At 38.2% G+C, this 25,871-nt stretch overlaps 1 protein-coding gene across 2 annotated transcripts; it reads left to right on the top strand.

The window, feature by feature from the left end:
* Positions 1-7,938: 7,938 nt before the first annotated feature.
* WASF3_1 (Wiskott-Aldrich syndrome protein member 3) lies at positions 7,939-25,305 on the top strand. Of its 2 annotated transcripts, XM_051210690.1 has the most exons (7): positions 7,939-8,096; positions 12,092-12,439; positions 12,471-12,674; positions 13,741-14,275; positions 15,169-15,317; positions 15,761-16,228; positions 17,990-25,305. In XM_051210690.1, exons 2-7 carry the CDS (start codon positions 12,107-12,109, stop codon positions 18,098-18,100), a joined length of 1,800 nt encoding a protein of 599 aa, XP_051070708.1. In that variant the 5' UTR covers positions 7,939-8,096; positions 12,092-12,106; the 3' UTR covers positions 18,101-25,305. The 2 variants fall into 2 exon arrangements, with proteins under 2 accessions (XP_051070708.1, XP_051070707.1); XM_051210689.1 differs by having other exon boundaries at positions 7,939-15,317; positions 15,761-25,305.
* Positions 25,306-25,871: the final 566 nt, after the last annotated feature.

The following is a 25,871-nucleotide window of genomic DNA, read 5'->3' as shown; positions in this document are numbered from 1 at the left end:
TCGTATAATTCCTAAGTCTATCATATGGTCGAACTCGTTTTTCGCCAACCTAAGCTTTTCAGGGGCTAGTCGACGTGCTTTAGAGAATACAGGTGGTCCTGTAGTCGTGATGTGATGTGTAACGTTGCTGGTTACACACGGTAGTTTCGGTTGTAAGTTGAAAGCCGATTCATGAAGCCGGTCGTTGGGATTCGCTGGGAGAACGCTAACTTCTGAGCCAATGTCGACGAGGTAGCGAACTCTCGTTATCACATCTGCGACGTATAACAGACGGCTATGTTTGCCAGCTACGGTTGCCGTTAACGCGTGCCGGCTTGGAAGTTTCCCGAGTTGTTTTTCGAGTCGGTCGGTTTTGAGTTGGGAAAATTGCAGGGTTTTCTGCAGTTTCTGGGAGACTTTCCATACTGGTTATAATACCAGCACCAGTCGGGGTTATCCGTCTCTCGTGGTCTAGAGACAAATCGCTTACGCGAAGTGCTTCTATGTGTGTTGTGTGATCGCTTACGGTCGTTACGAAAACTAAGATAACGCGTGAGTGTATGACATAACTCGGTTATGTCATTCTGGGTTGTTTGAGGCTTTTCTTTGACTGAAAAACCTCAGTATTAGAAGACTTTGTGATTTCTAAAATGCGGTTGGCAGATACAGCCAGCTCATCTAAGGCCTTGTTTTGAAACGAGACCAGCACAACTTGCACCTGTCGAGGAAGTTTGGATAATAAAAGTTGTCTGAATAGACCATCATCGAAGGTTCTTTGGCCGATAACCTCTCTCATTCGTTGCAACATGTTCGTCACAGAACCGTGTTGTAGGTCGATGTTATTAAGGAGTTGGTCTAACCTTTGTCGATCTGTCAGGTCTCCGCGTTTATGGATAGATCGTTTCAGTGTTTCGTAGGGTTCAGAAGCATCACTAGTAACATACTAGGTGTTACGTACCTGTTGAGTTCACGCGGTAGTGCCTTGACTACTGCTACGAATTGTGTACATGTTTGCGAAAAAGCTTCCTTGTTCAACTGAGCCCTAATTTAGGTACCGAAGTTTATTCTCAATTTACAAATAGTCAACCCAAATGTCGTTCTTCAATCTCATAGGTCGCTGGAGCAAAATCTCTCAAATACCAAACCAAATATAAAGTGAAACCAAAACGTCTCTAAATAAGGATATAAACAAACAATATCAGAGGTTGCGTAAAACAAATACATCCAAAAACAGTGAAATTTTTAATATTCAGTATAAAGTTTTTAATCAGCCAAATGTCTTCAGTTCCCCAGTAACAATAAATAGATATTGAAATCAAAGACTTTCGTCAAATAAAGGAATAATATGCTGAACGAATTTCCTGCAACTTATAAATTTAGATTAGTACTTCGGCAGCTAACATTCTTATTGTCCCAAAGGTCAATGATGAACTTATGAGACCCAGGAGAACTATTAGCTGCTTGGCAACACATAGGCATAAGTAGTCAATAACTATAATCGGCATAAGTGCATAGTCAGTAGGTTCAGCACATACATAGGCAGGCCTAGAATTCATTCTGATTATTGTGAGAGATTCAATAATACCAGCAAATGAAATTAGATATGGTGTACTGACCTTCTTGTTCTGTTTACTAAAATACGTAATCCTCTAACAACAGTAAACGACCTATATCATCCCGCACTCTAAAAGGAGATCTAGACCAGATGTTAACAATTATAGCCCAATTAACCACTGTCCCATCTTATTTTGAATTATGGAGAAAATTATTACGAAGGCAGCTGAGAATCATCTAGATAAGCACCAATTTATTGTATCTTCGCAACATAGGTTCATTTCCAAAGCCATGCGTAATCTGTTATCTGGGATACTTTGGTTATGTAATAAACAATAGGGATGAAGGGGAACTATGTCACTCTGTACTCTAACGTTACTGAGGGTTTGATTAAACCAACACTCATCTTCACTACATAAGTTAAAAACATTCGGTATGACGGGTAAAAGACATAATTAGACCTCATCATTTTTAAAAGACCGAGCTCAGGCAGCAAAAGTATGGCGAAATTTTTACTACCCTCAGGACACTACCAATGGTGTCCTCCAGGACACAACTATCGGGTCTCTACTGTTCATCATGTATATAAATGACATGCAAATGCATTACATTTGGCAAAACATATTTATGTGCTGACGACCACGAAGTGGTTTATGCAATTCACTCAAGTCCTAGTCTAAATATCAGATCTGGATAAACTTCAACACAGGTGTGATGCATGGTTTCTCTTTCTCAGTACTGAAAAATTTGGGCACATGTACTAAAGTACGACTAATCCACATGTGAGTTTGCATCTGAGAGAGCTGGAATTTAAAAGGATAAATAGCATATGTAATTTAGGAGTGACATATTCCAGGAGCCTTTCACTTACCGAACATACAGCATCTCAAGCCCCTAAAGCCTTAGGGTCAATGGGTTTATCAACCTTAACTTCCATTAAAAGGAGTCCGAAATGATTCTATATAAGGTACGTGTTCGACTCCCACTAGAATATTGTTCGATTGTATTCGGTTGTATGGGTTTACAAGAAAAACATAAGATCACGGGAATTAGTTCTACCTCATAAAACTGAACCTATCTTAGATAGATTTTAAGCATGGAAATTTGACTCCTTATGGATTAGACTAATCAAGTTTAACCTTGGCTCACTTTTCAAAAGTCTACGTGATAAGGCTACGGCCCATTACATTACTTCAAAATTTTCCAAAGTAATAATTATAACCTTCGGAATCAGGCAAATCAAAGTCAACTTTATTTGTCACGCCACAGGCGAGCCTCTAGAATAGGTCCATGATAAATACCCGGTCAAATTAGACTCTAACTCAGCTAAGATCTTCCCTAGAATACTTTATGGACTGATTCGGAGTTTCCATACTTGCTCAGCGCAGCCTACCTAAGTCAGGCTACATTTAAAGATGGGCCATCAAACATCTAATCGTGTGAATAAATGACAGGTTGGCGCCTAGCGGCTATCTCGTTAACTACAAATATCTGACCTAATATCCTATGTAACCCACATTCTATATTTTGCTGTTCCAGAATGCATCTCTTGAGTCTCTTCAACATTTTGTTCACCTATTGGTGGTACTACAGGTTATGAATCTCGGGAATACCCTGCACCACAACTCATCAATCATTTATGCAACTAGAGGCTAGTAGGGTAGAAGATCAGTAGCCCAGAGAAACTGTCCACATGAACCAATATCAGTCGTAGTATTGTGAGCCTCTTCTCTTTTTTAATCACCATCGTCTTTCAATTTTTATCATGTATGTAACTGTCAACCGTATTTTTTCAGATTCTCAGTCATTGCCTTGAAAGTATTGGATTGAACCATTTCACTAGGTTTTCATTTCTTTTCCTTCATTTTTTCTCCTAAGTAAATATTTTTTTAAGATTACGAAGTTTGTAATTAAGACAATAACTTGTGTTACACTTAAATTAACTTCTCAGACTCGGTTTATCTTCACTATGCATATATGACTCGTACATCCTCGTTTATTGGGGACTTTAATAGCATCACTCCAAACTATGACTGCATAAACATTTATTCTAGCGTTGTATCTTACTGCAATAATAAGTTATTTTTTCTTAGCAATTTTCTACTTTATTTTTGCTACTAATTTGACGATACATATATAGTTGTTTATTCTTGTTTTGTGTTCATAAACACGCTTATTGAACTATTTGCGTATTTCACGTCTCCTTTATTTCCATTCCCTTATTTTCTCCCTTTCCTTTTTTGAAGTAAACTCAATATTTTTCTCAATTACACAGAACGTGATTTATTATTGCTCCGTTATCATTACTATTATTTTCTCTCTTTTTCAAATATGGCAAATATAAGGTTAACATTATTGAAACTTATGTGTTATTGAACTTTTGAAGAAACTCGAAATGGTTTCTTCACAACACTTATGTACCCATAAGATGATTGTGAATAATTATAATAATTGTATTGCCTACTGGTTTATTTCTACTAACTTATTTTGTTTGGAAACCCATAATCTATCTCATGCTCCTATGCGATACCGTTTCGATATCCCATCAACTCTACAAGTTTTAATTGTCTGATATGCCTATTCCGGATATTTGTAAAATTTATTTTTTTTTAACAAGGTGTGGAGCGTAGAGCATGGAGGTAAGACATAGCTGCAGTCTAACCAGCACTTTAATACAGTATGATGTCAAAACAGAAGGGAGGGTAGAGTTATTGACCAGCAAGCATGTATGGTGAAAGCCATCACTTCGACTCACCAATGTTTGGGTGCATGATACTTTGATTGTCTCAGGCTCTTCATGATTAGTAATAAGGTAACTAATCAATGATACTAAGGTTATCTTATCATGCTCGCTGATTCTTCGACTAGTGTTTGTTCCGTCATTCTACGAAGTCATCCTATTACATGCATTTTCAGACGCTTAGGTGCAGACATAACGATCGGCATTTAGTTCCAACAATAAAAAGAGCGATATTTAAACCGACTTATATATCTGCATGAATAATCTATCACATATCCTTTCTGATTTTATCTGTTGAACAAATCTATCTGGTTGGTATCTTTTTAATAAATATTATCTTGTAACTTATCGTTCATGCCTGCAAAAATTGCACTTAACTGCTTTAGGAAAAATATTTTGTTGTTGTATGATATCGAATCCGGTTTCAGCTACCTAAAGTTTATTGATGGGTAATCCACTCCGTTCCTATGTTTCGACTGCAAACGTATATGTTCTAAGGTAGTGTGTTTCAAGTATCATCAAGTCAAAGTCTGTCGCATTGGACGCCTGAGGGAATCGTTTGTTGAGTAGAAAATCTGGTGTCAAAGTATATTATCCCAGTTCGGATTTATCCTGTGAGTATGGTATAAGAAGCCGCATTTGTTCCAACTGAAATGTTCATCCTGAAATGTTTGCTTCTAACAAAACAACTGATTGTTTAGGCACTCTGCCCCACTAGTCGTGATCTGTGATGGGTTTTCGCATTTGTCATACCCTGGGATGTCGATTTTGGCTCGATGTATGGCTGATTTAACCTGTTTGATTTAGCATCAAATATCTAGCAGTACGAGAAAAACTGCCCGGTGTGCAAACTATCATGATTTGCTCTATCGTCTTGTTCTACATCGCTCCTACATTGCTCTTTCTGTTGTCTATCCAGCAACAATCTATGACTTTGATGCTCAAGACTCTCTCTGCTGTGTCTTAGCCTCTCAATTGTCTTATATCTTGTGCGTGATGCATTGTAAGCGATTCAGTAAGAGGTTTTATTCCCACTGCATTGTCCGAAATTCGTACCATATGGAGTAAAAATGCTTATAGGCCTTTTGCATCCGAACAGTGTTGAACATAGAATTAGACAGCTTGAGTCGACCTTTGCTTTAGGACTGTTCATTCGATGATGTTTATGCTGATCAAAACTTGGATTTGTTGTAAGGATTAGGAGGGTGGCCGGCAGTCTAATTTTTGTCCTCTCCGATTATCTGACAGAGGTGAGTGATTCATCGTTTCCTTCTGCTTCGTAAGTATTATTCTGAATTTAGGCTAACATGCTATAGCACATCATTCTCAAGATCTTATTTGTATTTTTGTACTGACATGATTATGTAAAGCTCCCACGCATACATTCTTAGTGGCAACAACTGTTTATTTATTTATCCACGCGGTGTGGCTTCCATTGAAATCTGAATCTACAGGTACTACGTTTATCTCCTAGTTTGTTTGTAATTATTATCATATACGACTCCCAAATTCAGAGTCGTTATGAACTGATCTATGTCGCTGGGGATTTTAAAAACTATTTTTGCATTAGTTTTAACTAAAATTGTATTCTGGTTGCTGCTACTCTGGGTGACTGTATTCTTGATTGGTCTTGGGGAGTAGAAACGTAATTCGTTATTGTCGTCAGTGGGTGGTTATAATTGATTATGACAGAAAAAATGCTCTTAAACCCCTAGTAAGTCTTATTTGACAATACTATCATTCTCATTTTCTTTCACTCTGTCTAATACTTGAACGTCCACCCACAACAACTGCGTCTGTCTTTTGTACATTGGCAATCTTCTTCACCTCGGCAGTCATTATTCGATTTTGCTTACGGTTCGCCCTGTAGATGACAGTTTATTTTTTATGATGTCAGATCATTAGCATTAATATAATGTTTAACTGAAATCATGTTTACGGAGTTGGATGGTTGATATATGTTATCTTGAGACTGCCTGATGGGAACAGACGTTCAAATCGTCGCTAATGGATTCTGACCCTATTTTGCTGGTAATACTGCCATTGATCCTCAGACATATAACACTTATTTTCCGACTATTTCTACTGCCTGGAATACTGTTCTATCCTAGAGTGAATTTTGGGTGTATAACTCAAGCTGTATTGTTTGAGGTATTTTATGCTTTTGATGTGATTTGTTCTCGCCATGGAATCAGAACCGATCAAATGAAGCACAGAGGTGATTTAGTGTGAGCGATTTTAAAAGGCTTTGAGTGATATACGGAAGAACGTAGTTTGGTCTAATCGAACAAACACTAATTAGTTGGTTCTCTATGTCCAGACCAGTCATCACAGTGGTTGTTACATGGAATTATGATCTGGTCCGGTATTAGTACATTTATCTTTGTTAAAATCGTAGTAGACCAAGTCCCAAAATTGTAGATTTGTCGTGAAAAGACTACCTAATATATAAAATCCCACGAGGGAGTCACATCATTGTTTATTCTGACTGTCAGCAGTGCAATGTTAAGCACTTCTGAAGAACACATTTGGATTGAAGAATAATATATTTTAATGTGAATAGAGATTTGTTTCGAGGATGACTACACCCGCAAAGCTGAGCCATGCCATACCGACCAATTCTTCCCACATTCATCATTCTTGATTCTCTATCATTGTTACGTGTTGAAAGTAAATCTCCCTAGCAATTATACGTTCAGCTTCAAAGATTGTGTGATTAGGGACCAATGCGATTACGGTTTCATTGCTTAAGCGATGGTTGTCTCGAAGATTGGCCACTCAGGTGTACGAACGTATGGCTTGCAAACAACACATTTGAACTTGGATCGTACTTTTACTTTGAAGAGTGTAGTGAGCACGTTATTTGGGTTTTTAATACCAGTCACTCTTTCAGGCTTTTGACCATAATCGAACCTGAAGGTTAATTTAACAGTTGTGCATACTCATCAGCCATTAATCTCTATCATCTAGCGTTTAACTGAATGGTGTATTTGCGTGTCTTAGATAAAACTACATTTAATATCTACAATCAAATGGCTTTTAAATTAGTAGACAAGTTCTCATGCTCGTAGAGACGTCACGGAAACAGTGGCTTTAACGTCACCGTCCGAATCCTCTCCCTATACAAGGATACCAAAGGTAATCAAAGTCGAGAACGAAGGTATGCAAATGTATGTTTGAATAGTGATTGATGGGTTGAAGTGAATAAAATCTAGGCTGGATTGTCGTCGTCAGAGACGTGCAGCGAAGTGTGCCCAAACACAATCTGGTGAAGATGCATGACCGAGTGCTCTCAGCCAGAGGTGTGTCTAGCAAAAATAATGAGATGAAAATCAAAACCGAAGACCGATAAAGCCGTTTGTTTGATGGATTTATCTTTAAACACCTTTAGCTTTTTAACACACTTCTCAAAGTGGATTCTATTTCAACGTGTAACTCTCATTTTATTTGCTTAATTAATCTGCCAACTTGGAATGAGCTGCAGTTCCTGTTCGTAGAAAATTTATATGCCGATAGCCTTAAGAGATTGAAAGAGTCTGCAATATGGATCAAATTTTCGTATGCAGTGCTGGCTCACTGAATGAATCGAAGAATGCACGAAAATATTTGATATTTCATTTTTGTTGAACATTGAAAATTTATTTTCTTCACTATCAGAGTATGGTTGCTTGTTTAGTTGTTTTATTAGACAGAAGTTAGGCGTTCCATATATTGACTTACAAATTGCAGTAGGTTTGAAGTCTTACTCAAGTTTCGTTTGTCTGACTTTTATTTTCACACTCGTGTTGCTGGTAATTGCTATCGATTGCTCTTCTTGTTAAAAGTAAGTACATTTTGTACTCTTACTGAGTTGTCTCTTGACCTTTGTCTTTGTTCTCTTTCCCAGCTCCCCTCACATTGCTCTACGCGCTGTTAACGCCGATGTTTATTTTTCCGAGCACTTCGTATTGTCAGTACTACAAGGAAAATAAAGTCACAAAGTGTTGCGTAAGACATTGGGACTGTATTTTCTTGTAGTACTTGGTAACTTGCTATACCAAGCAATTTATTTCATCCATTTATCAATTTTCGGATACCGATAGTGTAGTCTATTGACGAGTTTAAATAAATACTTTCCACTTCTGTCAAAATCAACCCAATGTTAACTATCACGCCGAGCATATAGGTTGGTTCTCAGCCATCCAAATAAATCTCAGAAGTGAAATCGAAATGACCGTTAACTTTGTTAGACGCGGGTAGTTCCAAAGAAATCTTAACAACAGTCTTACTTCATCAACGTGTAGTACACTTGGATAAATATTGTTGCTATCCGGAAGATCGAATCATGACAATTTATGATTATTAGAAGCCTACTGTGTGTTCACTTGTGGAAGTGACACGACGACCTTTTACATAGCCAAAAAGGGTACTCGGAGAGCTATCGTAAAGACTGTGGATATGAACAGTTTCTGGTTACCTTTGCCTCCATAGTTACCAAGGTGCATCATTGTCATTATTTCTGGGGACAATTCTTATCAACCCATAATTGTAAAGTCTCAGAAGATCGTTACTGAAATCACATCTGGTTAACTCGGATCTAAGAATCAGTTTGTCCCCAGCCTTTGCCTCATTTTGAACCTGGAGATCCCGAGCTATGTATGTGATCATGGCATCACTGCATGGGTATGTGTACATGGTCCTTTCAGAGTCGGGAATTACATGTCATTATCATTAAATAATTATAGTTCAAACGATTCGTTAAGGATAAACCTATTCTATAATCGGTCGTAGTATGCCTCTGAAGTATCGAGTTCCTGTGTGTGGGCGTTGAGTTATTAGTATAATTAATTAACGTTATTTGTACAACAATCCGGTACAACTACTGCTGTACACTTAGAAAAAACTAGCAATTTCAAGTTGATGTAGTTTCCCAACATAGTCCATTTCTTCAAAGTGCTCCGACGACGTGATGGGTTAGAGTTCTGTTTTCTCTCAGATTCGACTTCAAGCAGATTAAGTATCTCTTATCACACACAGCCAGCAGTCTTCTGCATCGGTCAGTTCAGTAAGGCTCATATAACCTGTTTAGATGGTAGTAGTTTAAGTTTAACCATCTCGGGCTGTTGTTTCATTTTGGTGACAAAACACTAACTTTGACCCTTAAGGTTACCGTTTTAAGGGGATTGCACTTTTCGATTTTAGTAGGCTGTTCACTGCTATCTTCACAAAATATCTACATTTAGTCTCCTATGTATTTCAGACTGAAACGGCCACAGCGTGAGATGAGACCAATCTATGAAGTCGATAACTGCTAGTCTAAGTCATATTGATGAATACAGGCCACCTGGTCAGGATCTATTACATAGATGTGACCATTGGTTGTAGAGCGATATGAATCAAAACCGTTCACAGTGGCGCGAACTCATAAATACTTTACTTGCCCATCGATCCCGAATTCCAGCATTACTTCACACATGCCTTCCTAGTCTGCCTTTCCAAATCATGTCCTCAATATCCAACCGTTCTCTTTATCACTTAATTAAGTCTGTTACCCCTATTGAGGGATAGACCACCGAGCAGCAATCTTCAGTCACCCTGTCTGAGGCTCTGCTTTTCAGTCGTTGCTGAGTGTTATTCCTGATCTTGGTTTCTGCTTCCGATTTCCGGCACCATATGTCCCTCGGTATGTCCCGTTTCCCTTTTTCTTTAAGGATTCCATGTTGGGACTTGCTTTTTGATGCATTTTGATTATTTCTGCAGTGTCCTATCCATTACTAGCGTCTTCTAATTTCCTCTCTAACATGGAGCAGGTTCGTTCACTAGTAGAATGGGCTATTGCTGATGGTCTCTGGCCTATGGATTTGGGGTATCTCACGCAGCCGGTTGTTTGTGAATACCTTTGCTCTTTTGGTGATGGTGGTGACAATTGTCCAAGTTTCAGCTCCATACAATAGAATTGTTTTAACGTTAGTGTTGAAGATTCTTACTTTGGTAGTGGGTGTCGGTTGTTTTGAGTTCCAGATATTCAGTTGTAGGAGTGTTGCCTTTGCAGTACAGACTCGTACGTTTGCATCTGCATCAGATCCTCCTAGTTTATCGACGATGCTGCTCAGGTATGTTAAGGCTCCCACCTCTTCAGAAGCTTTGCCAGTAAGTGTGATTTGACTGGTTCTCAATGTGTTGTGCTTCAGAAGCTTGTTGTTTCCTCTGTGTTGGGGCATGCTACTGTGAGAGCTGTTGGTACAATGGCTGTCTTTGCATTTGTTGTTGTGTTTGCGATTGCAGGATCAAGTCATTTACAAGATCGGTCACTCAGCTGCGTTCAGTGTGTCTGCTGGATTTCGTGTTTTTCTTGAGATGCGGTCTTCATAATCCAGTGAACAACCAGAAGGAAGAGAAAATACTTGATTCGAAAGGTTTGTCTAATACGAGTTTTCATCTGTAGTTGATCTGTCATCTGCTCACCATGCACGACTTTGCAGTTCAGTCCGGTGTTGGGGCACCATGTGATGGTGAAGATTTTCCTAGGTACTCCTTAGTATCAATGGAGAATTTACAAAATTCTACTTTTCAGGATGGTCATGTGTTTCCCCAAACCTTACCCTACGATGGTCTGCAGCCTCATGAGAATGTTGTTTATCATGTTCGCTGCTATCGTTGGTGGGTGCATAGCACAGGATCACATTCATCATAATCCTTCCCTTCTTTGTTTCGGGAGATGCTGTGATAGTCTCGAAACTCTGAGTCTCCCATCCTAGATTTGTTCATTCTATTCTTCTCTTGACAGTATTAGTAAAATTCCTTGTGTTTGTGTGTGTGTGGGAGGACACTTTCTTTATGACTATACTTCGGTGACAGCTCTTCTCAAGTTAGTGTTTTTTTCTGGATTAAATGCAATGAGTTGCTCCTATTCTAATGCCGGTCAACTTGTGTTTGTGCTTTTCTGTGTTTTTTCAATTTGTACTTGTGGTCTCGTATATTCCTCGGATATTCGGCGTACCCATGTTTACCGTTACCCTGTTTGTCGGAGGGAGTATCAGCCTCGTGACTTCTGAGGAATCTTGGCTTTCACCCTGAGACATTATAAGTGATGTATATGAAGACTCTCAAACTGTGAGGTCAGAGTTTGGATGAGTTTTCCTAGTTAGTGTTTAGTTAGTGGTGTTGTTTCTTAGGTGATGGAGCTTGTGACAACGGACAGTAGCCCAGGAATGTTTCTAATCTGAGTACATGACATACTTATACATAATTGAGTTTGCGTTTGCTTTACAACTCTTTTGGCAACAATTACTCACTTTCTGTTTGTTCGTAGATTTTGTTGTTGAATTGAAAATATGTTGTCAAGCATAAATCGATGAGTCCTACCAGGACATTTACTCATGTTAAAAAATTGTACATAAGTGTTGATAACGCTTTTCTCATTAACTGTAAGCACAGCCTGAAATAAACCATAAAGAGTGCACTAAGTTTTTACAATTAGTCATTTCCAAATTGGAACGTCGTTCCAGTGGTTAAAACATCCTGTTTTGATCCAATAAATTGTGGGCTTTGAAAGCTACAACTACTTCGGTTTGACCTAAACAGCATTTAGTTCTTAACCAATAAGGGAAAGTTTGCCAACCTGTTCCGCCAACTTTAGTTTAAGCATTTAGGCGGTATCACCAATTCTCACCCAGACACTGCTCTGAAGCCACACGCTCAGCGAACAAGTTACTTCGATTTGATCAGAATGCACACCAGACTTTTATTTGTACTTTGTTGGTAAGCTACATTAAGTTTCCTTCCAAAGTTGCCTATTGTTGCTTTATCTATTATATAGAGTAATTTACTATTTTTCAGTTTCAGCATTAAAATATGCCACTTCCTAAACATACAGTTCAACCGGTCAAACTCAGTCAGGTAATTGTCCCGAATGGCATCGACAATGAGTTGGAATTTGTGGTTAATTCCACGGTCTGCAATGTCATGAGACAGATAGCATCAGTTAGCCGATTGGCCAACACCATGTTCGAAGAACTCACTATCGATTTTTCTCGACTAGTTGAGCGGACTGTTCGTCTGCAAAATCGTCTGGGAAAACTTCATGAAGATATGCAAATGGCGCGCAGCGGTGACGAAGACCTTACTGCTGGAGTACAAGAAGTTGAGATTCCGGTGTTCTCTAGCAAAAAACCAACTGATAGCCAGGTAAATTGTTCTACCTTTTCATTTTAGTTAGGTATTAAATCAAAATACCATACCTCCTTCTATGCGGTCACAATATGATCAAGCAGAAGCAGCTCCAGCACTTCAACAAATGGATGAACTCAGAGATGATAAGAAAACTAGCATGAGGTTGTATTCAGATCCCAGCTTTTTCTTTGATTTATGGAGTCAGGAAATGTTACAAGATCGCAAACATAAAAGAGCCGCCAAGAAAAAAGTAATTTTTGCTGATCCGTTAATCGGTTATTTTCTTATCTCTTCTATTTGCAACCTATGTTTGTAGCTGCATTCGTTGTTGTTTTATCTAGACCATCTAAGCATTTATAGATTATTTCCTTCTTTAAATGACAAAGTTATTAGTACTTACCTGATGTTCTTTTTATGGTTTCAATAATAAACGTGCTCTTGCTTTGTGATTACATGGATTTCGTAATTGAAGTATATATCAGTCTCAGTTCTTAAATCATCTGGTGACTTTTTTGAAAATTAGTACTAAGCCGACTTTTGGAGTGATGCAATTAGTATCATATGTTTCGGTCCTAAACCCTTCCACTTTATGATGCTAGTGAATTCTACAGTTTCGTTTGACGCTTTTAATCATGTCGCTACAACTAAACGTTTTGATCAAGTTTTGTATTTATATCCAACTACATATTCGTCTATTGAATTGTAGGACTCTTGTTTAGTTGTATTTTCTTTTTTTGCTCTTCTGTCAGGCGGTGAAAATTGATCGTCTCATTTATTTCATACCCATATCTATGTTACAAGGTCGCATTTCCCTTCAACGTCTGTCTTGCCACAGTTCTCTTAGTTCTCTTGACTTTTAATGTCACCGAACGTTTTCTGCGAACAAATGCTGCAATTAGCACTGAGATTGATCCATAGCATATTCTTCCTTACTCATTGACACAACCGTTTTTAATTATAAAGAAGTAAGTGTTTTGTTGGGATTTTCGAAGCAGTTTTAAAAGCGATGATACTAAATTCCTCGACTCACTTTCTTGCTGTCACTTGAAAATGTATGTTTGCATAGTCAGAAGACCATTTATCACAACCAACTTACAGCAATATAATTCATTCTAATTCACAAGCCTGGATTTGTGTTGCATTCATTTACGATCTTTTTTTTCTGTGTCTGCGCTTAGATAAAAATAGGGGACTGTAAGAAAGTAAAGCGATTCATGGATATAATCTTTTTGTTCCAGTTTTAGTAATATTTTATACAACCAAATATCCTAATCTTTGAAGCTTGTAACCTGTTTTGGGTAAAATACCTATTTTAGAGACCAAAAGGAAAGGGAAAAGCTGCTCCACTTAAAAGTGGATCTAATCAGGGAGCTCAGAAACCTCAACTTATCATTCAGCAACCAGGAGTTGGTGGCCATAAACTTCCTGCACCGTTATTCGAACAAAACGGTCCTGTTAATGCCAGTTCTCATATGGATAGGGATGTCAATATTGTCAACGGTAAACCCACCCAGCATCAGTTTCTAAATAATGGGGATTTCGGAAATCCTTCATTACCACCTCCGCCACCTCCACCAAATGCTCTTCATTCGTCAACACAAGTTGATAATGTACAGGATTTTCGACACGCATCTAATCAAAAGAGTGGTTATTGCCCAACTAAACCTGACCTTAGTGGTGTTAATCAGTTTCCTTCAGTTACCAACAACATTTGTAGCAACCAAGACCCTTCACCAGCCCATCAGATGACTCTTCCTGACCCTCCCGCACTCCATACACAGATGACATCTCTTATTTTACCACCACCACTTCCTCCAGCGTTCTTGAGCGACGGAGAGTTAAAAGTCTCAGGTTGGTTTAAACCGCTTAATATGTGTGTTATTAATCACAATCTGATACATCGTTTGGATGTTACGTGATAAAGTTTCAATTTAGTATATATAGTGTCGGTCTCTTACATATACAATTGAATTCGTTCACCCTCTACATCTTTAGCCTAGTATCATCCCATAATTTTCATCTCAGTTGCGTTTTTCAAACTACTTTCCTTATTAATGATTTTGTAAGTATCGTTACCAAGGTCAGAATTTTTCTACTCATTGAGATATTACAAATATATTATTTATTTATACTTTCCTTATGTTTATTTCACCGCTATAGTAGGTATTATTATTATTATTATTCGTTTTCTTAGCTTTTGGTTGTGCTTATTTCCTTGTTTCATGTAACACCTGAAAACCAGTTTAGTAATTAGTTGTATCATATCAAAAGATGCACCGGTGTGGTGGTTATTCTATGTTCACAGGATCTATATTTTTCTCTGGCATTCGTTCTGAAGAGAAAAGATTTGCAAATATTAACACTACTGAACGTCCAACCTTACTCCATAGATTTTTGGATTTGTTGGCAAGATCTTAAAGAGGAGCTGTTAGAATTTTTTGACAAGCTTCGAGAATGTATCTTCACAGTCATTGACTATGGACACCATTTCCATTTCATACGCTTTCCGTTTGCTTATTTCCTTTCATAATGCTGGTGTTTTGTGGCGTGGACTGGTACACAGTTATCCCGGATCCTGAATTATACTTTATATATATATAATTTTTCGCAGCACGTCTTCGTGAATTCCGTTTCTATTTGTTTGCATATATCTGATTTGTTCATCTTTCCAAGTACTTTATTTACGTTTGTGTTGTGTTTTTTATGTTAATTTGGGTATTTCTAGTTTTTATTTAACTTTTTAGACATGAGCGAAAATTCACATCCAAATGATGAAGCTGCTAGCAGAGACCCATCTGGAAAAGATGGGGATGATAGGATATCATCACCCACACAAATGCATGATGGCAAAGAGAAACAGTCTCAGTATATTAATTCTGTAGGTATGGAATCGGTAAGTTTTTTTTTACCTTTTAGCTGTTTCTTCCATAAGCTTAAAGTTAAAATGCTGCAGTCATTTTTTACTGCGATTAGAGTTAATTCATGTTATACATGCATCATGCCCCCACATAGATTAATAGTTAATTAATGTGAATGGAAGGTGAATCCATCAATTAACTCCTGTTTTGTTTTATTGTGTGATGACTGTAATACTTACTTTATTGCAAGCGTTTGTGAACTAATGTAATCGTAAAGTAGTTATTAAGTAGATTAAACATATGACCAATTGATTTGAATTTTGTAGTTCATATATATATATATATATATATATATATATATATATATATATAATTAAAAGCTAGCTCTTTTTTAGTTCTATAGATTTACTTAGTCTGTTGCTAACCTGGCTTTGTTCCTACTCCGAATAATTCTCCCATTTTTACATTTATGTTTCAGTCATCATCGGCACCACACAATCTTCCTCCACCTCCTCCCGCGCCGATTTTCGAGGCGAAGAACTTCAATGAGCCTTGTAAACCCAACAGACAGCCTAGCGAGTCGGATACTTGTGATCATATATCCGCTTCTTCGACCCTTCCTCCTCCAGTGACACCTTTTGTTGTTTCGCCACCTCAAACATCTATTCTATGCTCATCTACGCAACCTCCACCACCCCCACCTCCACCTCCCTTCATACCAAACCAGAAAGTTGGGTCTGAAAGTCCAAGCAATCAAGCAGCTTTACCAACTAAGAACACTATCCCACGATGCAGTGTACCTCAGTGTCCTCCTGCAGATTTGCTTTCTGCTATACGCGCTGGCTGTCAGTTACGCAAAGTAGGTGAACGAAATCTTCCCGATCAATCGAAATTTAGCCGTGCAAATAGTTTATCAACTCTGATAAACAAACCTAAGGATGTTCAAGTTAGTTTCACTGATCTTAAGTTTCTTAAACTTCGTTTGTATGTATCTACTTTCAAATGTACTACATCCCGTCGTTTAAGGGAAGTGTTACATTTCAATAGTCAAGGTGACTAATGCCTCTTGCTCATTCAAGTTACCAAAGTTTGTCTTCTAAAAGCTCATTGTAAACACAGTGCTTGTATTGATCAATTTTGTATAGAATCATAAATTAATATTCCTTCATCGCAATAATCTCGATTACGGCAATTATGTAGTCTCCTCAATTATGTTATTACAAAAATTTTGTCGAGTGTCATGAGATAACGTACTAAATGAGAAAACAAACCAGGGATGCTTAGGATCTTTCCAGATGGAAGCACGAACGGAAAGCGACAGTGTCCACTTTTGGTGCAAAAATGTGAAATCCAAATTTCTACGGTTAAATTACAAAAATAAGTTTGCCAAGTGATTTCTGGTGATCTAGCTTCCTGTTGTGGAATCTAGATTCCCAAAAACCACTTAGAATTTACCGTTGATCTCCTTAAAATGAGGTCATTTGGAAGCACTAATGACATGCCTTTCTATCTACACAATGGTACAGACGAATTGACAACATAAAGCCCTAGATTTCTAACACAACTCTGTTCCAGCCTTCTAGTTTATTCGTTTACATGTATCTGCCAAAGCAGTTACATTGGTAGAACAGAAAGGAGAGCCTACGTCCGATTCAAAGAACATATTCCGAAAAGTTTAAGATTAAATGGATTGAACGCATTCAACAGTGCCATCGCAAGACATCTCCTTGATACAGGACATGAAGTCGATATACTGAAGTCCTTCAAAGTGATTAACAAACAATCAAACTCCAACATTTTGATTGATTTCAATTCATATTTTCTTCATTACCATTAATCTATTTTCATGAGTTCTAATCACTATTTCAATGTTCTGGAACTTTCCCTCTCTAACTTTATTTATTTATTCGAATCAAACATTTTATGAGCTCATTAACCCTATCTGAATCTTCGCTACATCATGATACACATGTATTGATCCTTAATCACACTCTTATGTATAAATATGTCAATATCTGTAATAATTTGAATTTCAAATAATTTAGGTTGTAAGCAGCTGATGAGAACCTAACGAAGTAAAATGAATTCATATTATTCTGTACAAATCTTTGTTCTTGCTCTCTTCAAGATAATAAAGGGAACTATGTGTATGAAATTATTCGTTTAGATTCTTTTTCCCTTCAAAGTAATTAGCCTTTTTTGTACCCTTCGTTTTAGTGATTAATGTAGTTTGTACCTTCATAATTTTTATGTCATTGATTTGACGAAATTTCTGTTACCTCTTTTAACTTAATTGGTGCTCCAGTACTCGTTCTACTGTCTACGAAACTGTAATTAATTAGTTTGAATAATATCCTTATTATCAACGGGAGTTATCTGGAATATCCCTAGAATCAGGAAGCATTGTTTTCCAATTGTCCTAGGTGGATCATGCATGTCCACCAATCCTGTTAAATCACCGGACCACTCACTTTCCGTCCTTTCAATTTCGTAAATATCACCCCCGCTACACACATCCAAGAGTTCCATTGCTTTCTCTCTCTGTAAGTAGTTACATTTCTTGATCAAGTTGGTTTAGTATTTTCTCGTAGTAGCCTATTTCAGAACTGATTAATCCGTAGCTGTTATCCTGCGTGATATATTATCTTGTGTTTATTCTGTTTGACTTCTTTAAGTATTTTCCTATTTTTCATGTTTTCATTTTCAGGCGATTTATGAAGCTGTTAGGCGTCGTCGGGAATGTATGGAAAATAATTCCTCGGAAGATGACGATGACGACAAAGATGCAGACAGTAATTCTTCCGGTTGGGAGGACTAGCTCTTATCTATCGTAACAAAAAATGTATTAGGCCATGTACCAGTTTCGTTTTTATCTTCTGCCAGTAACACGTTTTTTTTAACACAATACCCATCTTTGTATACTTACATTTCTACTTACGTCTTTCTATAACTTCTGGTTTTGCTTTGTTCATGTTCTCATATTTTTCTTCGATTATTATTTATTAGCTGTATATAAATGTACAATTCCGTTCACATAGGCATATACTTTTATGTCTTCATTAACGTATGATGTTTTCTCTGGTTACTTTACTTCAATAATTTGAGGTAAGTTAAAGTTTGGCAGACCATAATTAAATTTTTGTGTCTTTCTGATAATCTGGAGGTTCTATTACGAAGACCACTTCAATAGATTGTTACGCATTGATTTCGCAAATTGTTAACCTCTTGAAATTTTGTTTTGTTAACGATTATTGGTGGGATAATGTTAAAATCCCTTTCTTTTGTTTTAGGAGTATTACTATGATTGCTCAAATCTCATTGAAAAAATAAATCAGTTATGATTTCATAGGTAACTGCTAGTCATTATTGATCTAACAATGCTTAAGATCAAAAAATACATTAGACTAACTTCTCATTAATAATTTGTGTCCAATGACATATTGATTGTTTTATTATATGTACAATTTCAGGGCTGATTTAATTGTACTCATTTCCTAACAATCATGAGACTAAAATCAAGTTCAATTTTATGTGTCTGGTTATCCTGCAGTCAAAATATTATTATTACCACTTTAAAGAATAGTTTTTCTTTCTGCTGTTCTTTGTCCCTTTGGTAAACAACTATGTTCATTTATTTCTTATGTTCCGGTGATTGCGATCGGTGCGATTTTACTTCTCATTTTAATTGTAGTTGAACGAAATACCATCGTTTTACCAAAACATTTATATGCATATTTTTTGTTGGTTTCAGTTGCTTTAATGCTGTTCAACTCATACAAGTATGGATGTCATTAATTCCTAAATATCTTATTTACATTCATTTTTCAGAATTTTACTAATTTTAAGTAAGGTTTCCGGTCCGTAATAATCTGTTTGCCTCTGAATAATATTTCCCTCTACTGATTTCTTAACTTACATATTGTTAAAGTGATTTTTACGGCTTTTTTTCGACTTAAATATAGACTGTGGTTATGTGGTCTTATCTCCATTTAGTCATAGACAATCCGTAACTTTCAGTTTTTTTTATTAGTTAAATCGTTTCTGTAAGATGTATGTTGATCTCATGTCGTTAACTTGTTTTACGTTGCGATAGACCTGTGCATCTATTTGCTGGCTAGTGTGAATACGAAGATATTCGTTGTCGTAATGAATAGAACTGTTTCTGATGGCTATTATTCAATAAAATTTGTATTGCTTCAATAGTTTCTTCAAAATATCCTTTAGACCTTTTGTTTTGTGTATTTATAACATGTCATTTTATGTATCCCAGTACTTTAATACATCTTGGCTTTCATTTTGAAATTAGATGTGCTTTATACAGATCTGTTAACAATATAAACGAAATCGTGCATGCACGTAGTCTTCTACTGACGAACTGTATTGTTTAGCTGATAATATCATAAGATTCGGACCAATTAATTGCGAACTATTTTGTGGGTTAATTTGCTCTAAATAATCAATAAAATAACAGCTATTCTCCTGTAGCATATTATGTTAGTAAATTATATGCAAAGGAATTGAGTACAACTACTTAAAACGTTTTGAATTTATGACATGCGAAAAGGAATAAGACGACCTTCGTGCTTAGTTTCCCCAGTTTATCGAAACCGTTAAGCCGAAAAAATTCCGTCCACAAAACAGTCGGGTTGCTACACTTCCCAAGCCCAGTAAAAAGCGGCTGAGAGAAGAGTTGTCAACCCCAGCTCCTAAAAAACTACACCACTATAAGAACAGTAGTTTGCAAATTATTCTCTTCACATGGGTTGTACTACTAATATTTAATCTCACATGATATGAGTTTTCTAATTCTTGTGGTGTGAACTTCCAATCTAAACATTAGGCTAGTTCTCTTGATCAATAATTACTGTTGGGATATTGTTCCAATTTGTGTCTGTTAAAACTTACTGTTTACGATAAGCATATAATTTTTTAATGCAGCTCGTGCATTTCATTTGTCTTCTGTTTGTAAACCATAAAGCTTGCAAATTGTTGCGAACACTAAAACCTTAGCAAGTACGTGTGCTTACTGATATGACGCTCAAGAGTTAGATCTAACCATCAAGTCTTCATTGATTGAAAGGTAGTGGTTTACAAGCTGATTTCTAATATTTTACAACAATGCCGTTTTATTTCATAACAAACTGCCTTTCTGATCATTAGTTTTGTCTTTTGTACTAAATCAGTTGGACGCAACAACACATTCATGAACGGCCAGAACGCCTTCATCGAATCAAAGTTTCCATCTACCTTTCTGTCAGCGTTCTATTTTATTTTAACGACCAGAATTTCCGTTCATAAAACAGTGAAACCATTCTGCATTAATTTGTGTTCAAATGCATGACCCGACAATATACCAGCTGAGGTCAGACATCGAAGTAACTACAAACATGCTTCACCTTCTATTCAAAGAGATTTGGGAGAAAAAACAAGTGCCGATGGACTGAAAAGAAGGACACCTCATCAAGACTCCAAAGAAAGATCTGAGCAAATGTGAAAACTACAGAGGCATTACACTACTGTCAGTACCAGGGAGAATCTTTAACAGAGTGTTGCTGAACCGGATGATAGACGCAGCAGACGCCCAACTTCGAGATCAACAGGCTGGATTCCGTAAGGATCTGTCGTTCACAGACCGAATTGTGACACTACGGACCATTGTTGAACAATTAGTTGAATGGAACTCGTCACTGTACACCAACTTCATTGAATATGAAAAGGCATTTGACAGTGTAGATAGGAGAACGTTATGGAAACTTCTTCAACACTACGGAGTTCCTGAGAAGATTGTCAATATTATCCGGAACTCATACCACGGACTATAGTGCAAGGTCGTGCATGGAGGACAGCTGACAGATGCATTCCAAGTAAGGACCGGAGTCAGACAAGGCTGTTTACCCTCTCCCTTCTTCTTTCTTCAGTTGGTCGACCGGATTATGAAAATCTCGACATCTGAGGGAAAACACGGAATACAATGGACAGCTCAGAATCAATTAGACAATTTGGACTTCGCAGATGACCTAGCCCTCCTATCGCATACACACGAACAAATTCAGGTAAAGACAGCCAGTGTAGCAGCAGCCTCTGCATCAGTAGGACTCAACATACACAAGGGGAAAACCAAGGTCCTCAAATTCAAAGCGGAGAACAGCAATCCAATCACTCTTGATGGCGAAATTCTGGAAGATGTAGAACCCTTCACAAATCTGGGAAGCATCATCGATGAACAAGGAAGATCAGATGCAGACGTAAAGGCGAGGATTGGCAAAACGAGAGCCGCATTCCTACAATTGAAGAACATATGGAACTCAAAACAGCTTTCAACCAATATCAAAGTGAGAATCTTCAATACGAATGTCAAGGCAGTTCTACTGTACGGAGCTGAAACTTGGAGAACTACAACAACCGCAATCAAGAAGGTACAAGTATTTATAAATAGTTGTCTACATAAGATACTCAACATTCATTGGCCTGATACCATCAGCAACAGCCATTTCTGTGAGAGAACAAACCATCTTCTAGCTGAAGAAGAAATTAGGAAAAGATGATGGAAATGGATAGGATATACATTACACAAATCGTCAAACTGCATCACGAGGCAAGCCCTAAATTGGGATCCTGAAGGGAAGCAGAAAAGAGGAAGGCCAGAGAACATATTACGTTGGTAAATAGAAGCAGATATGAAAAGGATGAATAACAACTGGAAAGGATTGTCCAGGATGGATGGAGAATGCTGGTGAGCGACCTATGCTCCTTCACGAGGAGTAAAAGGCGTAAGTGAAGTAAGTAAGCATTTGTATAGATCTAAAAATAAGAGAATTTATAATCACTTGTTTATGGAATTCGAATTCAAAATTTATTAACATTTTAAAGGCCCTATATAAAAACACCTCAGACAGAGTGAGGGCATACAACCACCTCTCTCCATTGTTCCATTCGAGCAGTGCGGTTAGACAGGGTTGCCCAATCTCACCATTCCTCTTCAACTTTGCCATCGATGACATTCTGGAAACAGCTCTGATGAATGTAAGTAATGGTGGTGTGGATCTGTTGCCTGGAGAAAGACTTCTCGACCTTGAGTATGCGGATGATAATGTTTTACTCTGTGATAATGCCCAAGCCATGCAATCCGCACTTAATCAGTTGACAATCAATGTCCGTAGGCACGGTATGTGCGAATGTCGTCCCAGAGAATTACACGTCGTGGATTATTTGCCGACGCTGTGACTGGTTGGAAAAAGTGGAGAGGTAGTAAGTGTATGACATGGTGTCGTAGTATGAAAGAAAGCTGCAAAGGGCTGGCTTGTGTTGGTCCTTCACAACTTCCTGGCTGGGATTCGAGAGATGGTGCGACTCAGTGACTAGAGACTTTATCAGATATGGCTCAGAATAGAAGCCAGTGGCGATCCTGCTGTAAATTTCCTTTCTTCATAAAAAGTGATTGTATCTTCCTTAACTGAAAGATTTCTTCTGATTGTACCTTTCCGTTACCCCCGTTTTTATTATTACACTGCCATACTCAAAGCAACTGTCAACCAACACCAAGGTCAGGATTTTCAATACAAATGTCAGGACAATTCTACTGTATGGGGGCAGAAACCTGGAGAACTACGAAAGCCATCATTCAGAAGATACAGGTGTTTATTAACAGTTGTCTACGCAAAATACTTCGGATCCGTTGGCCAGACTATTAGCAACAACCTACTGTGGGAGAAAACTAACCAGGTCCCAGCGGAGGAAGAAGCGCTGGAAGTGGAAAGGACACACATTGAGGAAAGCACCCAACTACGTCACAAGACAAGCCCTCACATGGAATCCTGAAGGCCAAAGGAGAAGAGGAAGACCAAAGAACACATTACGCCGGGAAATGGAAATAGACATGAGAGAAATGAACAAGAATTGGATGGAACTAGAAAAGAAGGCCCAGGACAGAGTGGGTTGGAGAATGCTAGTCGGCGGCCTATGCTCCATTAGGAGTAACAGGCGAAAGTAAGTAAGTACACTAATCTGTGGTCGTTATTTTTTTCTTATGGCGAACTGTCATCAGAATTGATTACCTTAAGTGGTGTTCGTCAGAGCTGTCCACTCTCTCTCCATTCTTGTTTGATTTTGTCGTTGACGTGCTTTTAGAGATATGACTTTCCTCATCTAAATTTCGGGGGGTTGAACTTCTACCGTGCGCTTCACATTTTGACCTAGAATATGCCAATGATATAATTCTATTCGGTGAAAACGCTGACAAAATGTAGTCTTCTGACCACTATAAACAACATTACAAGCATGTTCGGCATGCGGTTCTCTCCTCGAAACGCAAAATGTTGCTTCAGGATTGGGTTGCATCGACACCCAAACTAATGATAGGGAATGAATTTGTTGAGCATGTCGACCGCTTCACTTATCTGGAAGTCTCATCAACCCTTGTGGTCTGCTGTGTGACGAAATCTCAACACGGATACAGAAGGCTCGACTAGCTTTTGCCAACTTGCGTCATTTATGGCGTAGGTGAGATATCCGTTTATCAACCAAAGGATGGGTTTACTGCGCAGCAGTTTGTTCCATCCTACTTTATGCTGTGAAACATGGCCGGTAAGAGTAGAGGATATCCGTAGGTTACTAGTATTCGATCATAGGTGTCTTCGAAACATTGCTCGTATATCTTGGGACCATCGAGTAAGTAACGCAGTTGTTAGGAAACGGATACTAGGTAAGGATGGCAAACCAATTGATGAAGTAGTGAAACCTCATCAGTTAAGATGTCTGGGACACGTGTTACGTATACCCAACCACCGACTGCCTCGACGTGCGATGTTCAATGGCATAGGAGTAGGTTGGAAGAAAGCTAGGGGCGGCCAGACCAAAACATGGCACAAGTCCATGAAGTCACTGACAAGTGGACTGAGTCATGTTGTTAGGTGTAGACTACCTGGTTGGGGACCACTAGATGATAGCAACCGATGGTTAGAGACCTTGAATGACACGGCTCAAAATCGTTTGGAATGGCGCAGGTGCATCCACTCTTTGTGTTCTCCCTAATTCTAATCTTCTGTATTCTTTACGTCCCTTTTTTCTCTTTCCAAATTTATTTCACTGAACTACACTCCTTGAATAACATCTTCAAACTCTAATCTTTCCGATTACTGCTTATACTCTTACTACCTCTACCACTATTGGACTTGAATCGACAACTGCATCTCTGTGCTAATGTGGTATGACAACTCGGATTGATGTACGTGCGTACAAAGTTCTACGTTGTTACTGATTGACGCATCTTACGTTCTTTTTCTCTTCCCATTCTCATTGTTATATGTAGCGCATATATATCTGGTGCCCCCTTTAAATCAATAAATAAAGGAATTCGAACCTGCCAAGTATCGTTATCAGCAGCATGTGTGTCAATGGTACAAGTAAATTCAAGGTTATTGGAAAGTTAAATTAGTTAAATAACTAGAAGATCCTTCCAGCACATGTTACCAGTAAAATTTAGTTATTTGTTCCTGAGTTTTAGGCTATAGATATTTCATTTTTCCAATAGATATGTTTGCTGGTTGTACTAGGAATGCTGCCCGCGAATGCCCTGGTACGGCCGAGAGTGGGGTGAGTCCGCTCTCCCTCTCGAAATACTCTCACACGGCCGCGCGTATACAGCCTCTGCCAGGGAAGTCCTACTCATTGCCTTCTCGTGGCGGGGGTGTTGTTTACGAAAATGAGAGGACGAAAAGCGAATGTCCGGCGCTTTAACCGGATCACAAACCAGTGGTGCACATGGGCTCCAGTATCCTGCGGGAACAAATGGCGTATGAACCAATCTTTGGTCACCGGCTACCATGGGATTGCATCTCCTTACGATGCTCCACTGCCTTGTGGGTTAGACCTTTAGGTCAAAGGCTCGAGGAGTGGCCCCTAAGATAACCACCTGCTTCGGTGTGGGCACCAGGGCAGTATTGCAGCCCACACACAAACGATGAACTCCATGTCTATGGCAACCACTTTTCTCGCTCCGAAAAACAATCAGTCGATTCAAATAATTATCATTACAATTATTGTCATTATTAATACTATTATTATTACTATTATTGTCGTTATTATTATTATTATTATTATTATTATTATTATTATTATTATTATTATTATTAATTATTATTCTCCACATTATTCACCCTCTTTTATAATTATACAGCGGCTCGTTTTTGGTGGAAATCCGACTGTATCTAAACGTTCTCGAGTCACTGCCCGGTTGAAAATTGTATGTTACCATCGAATATGAGTACTGAAGCAGTCTTTCTGAAACCACGTGCGCCATTCAAACTGGCTGCCTTCAACGTTCGCACACTCATGCAGCTCGCACAACAGATAGGGCTGGCTATGTCTTCGGAAAGTCTTCATATCGATGTTTGCTGTCTATCCGAGACCCGTATTTAAGACTCTGGTGAAGTACTACAAATTCGCTCTCCACCTGTCGCTTCAAAAGCTTGTTTTACGTGCGTTTATCCGGGGACCCTGTGGCATCTTCGTCTGGTCTTGCTGGCGTTGGTGTCGCACTAAGCGCTAGAGCTGAGGCAGCACTAATCGATTGGATCCCCATTGACAGTCCG

The sequence above is a fragment of the Schistosoma haematobium genome, chromosome ZW (assembly GCF_000699445.3).
Source record: "Schistosoma haematobium chromosome ZW, whole genome shotgun sequence".
Lineage (NCBI taxonomy): Eukaryota > Metazoa > Platyhelminthes > Trematoda > Strigeidida > Schistosomatidae > Schistosoma > Schistosoma haematobium.
Note: the sequence above shows the minus strand (reverse complement) of the source record. Positions and strands in the feature narration are given on the sequence as shown.

Coding starts and splice junctions, on each gene's coding strand:
- WASF3_1 (XM_051210690.1), top strand. CDS start 12,107: ATGCCACTTCCTAAACATACAGTTCAACCGGTCAAACTCAGTCAGGTA. Junction 12,440..12,470: donor AAAAACCAACTGATAGCCAG/GTAAATTGTTCT, acceptor CATTTTAGTTAG/GTATTAAATCAAAATACCAT. Junction 14,276..15,168: donor CGGAGAGTTAAAAGTCTCAG/GTTGGTTTAAAC, acceptor TTAACTTTTTAG/ACATGAGCGAAAATTCACAT.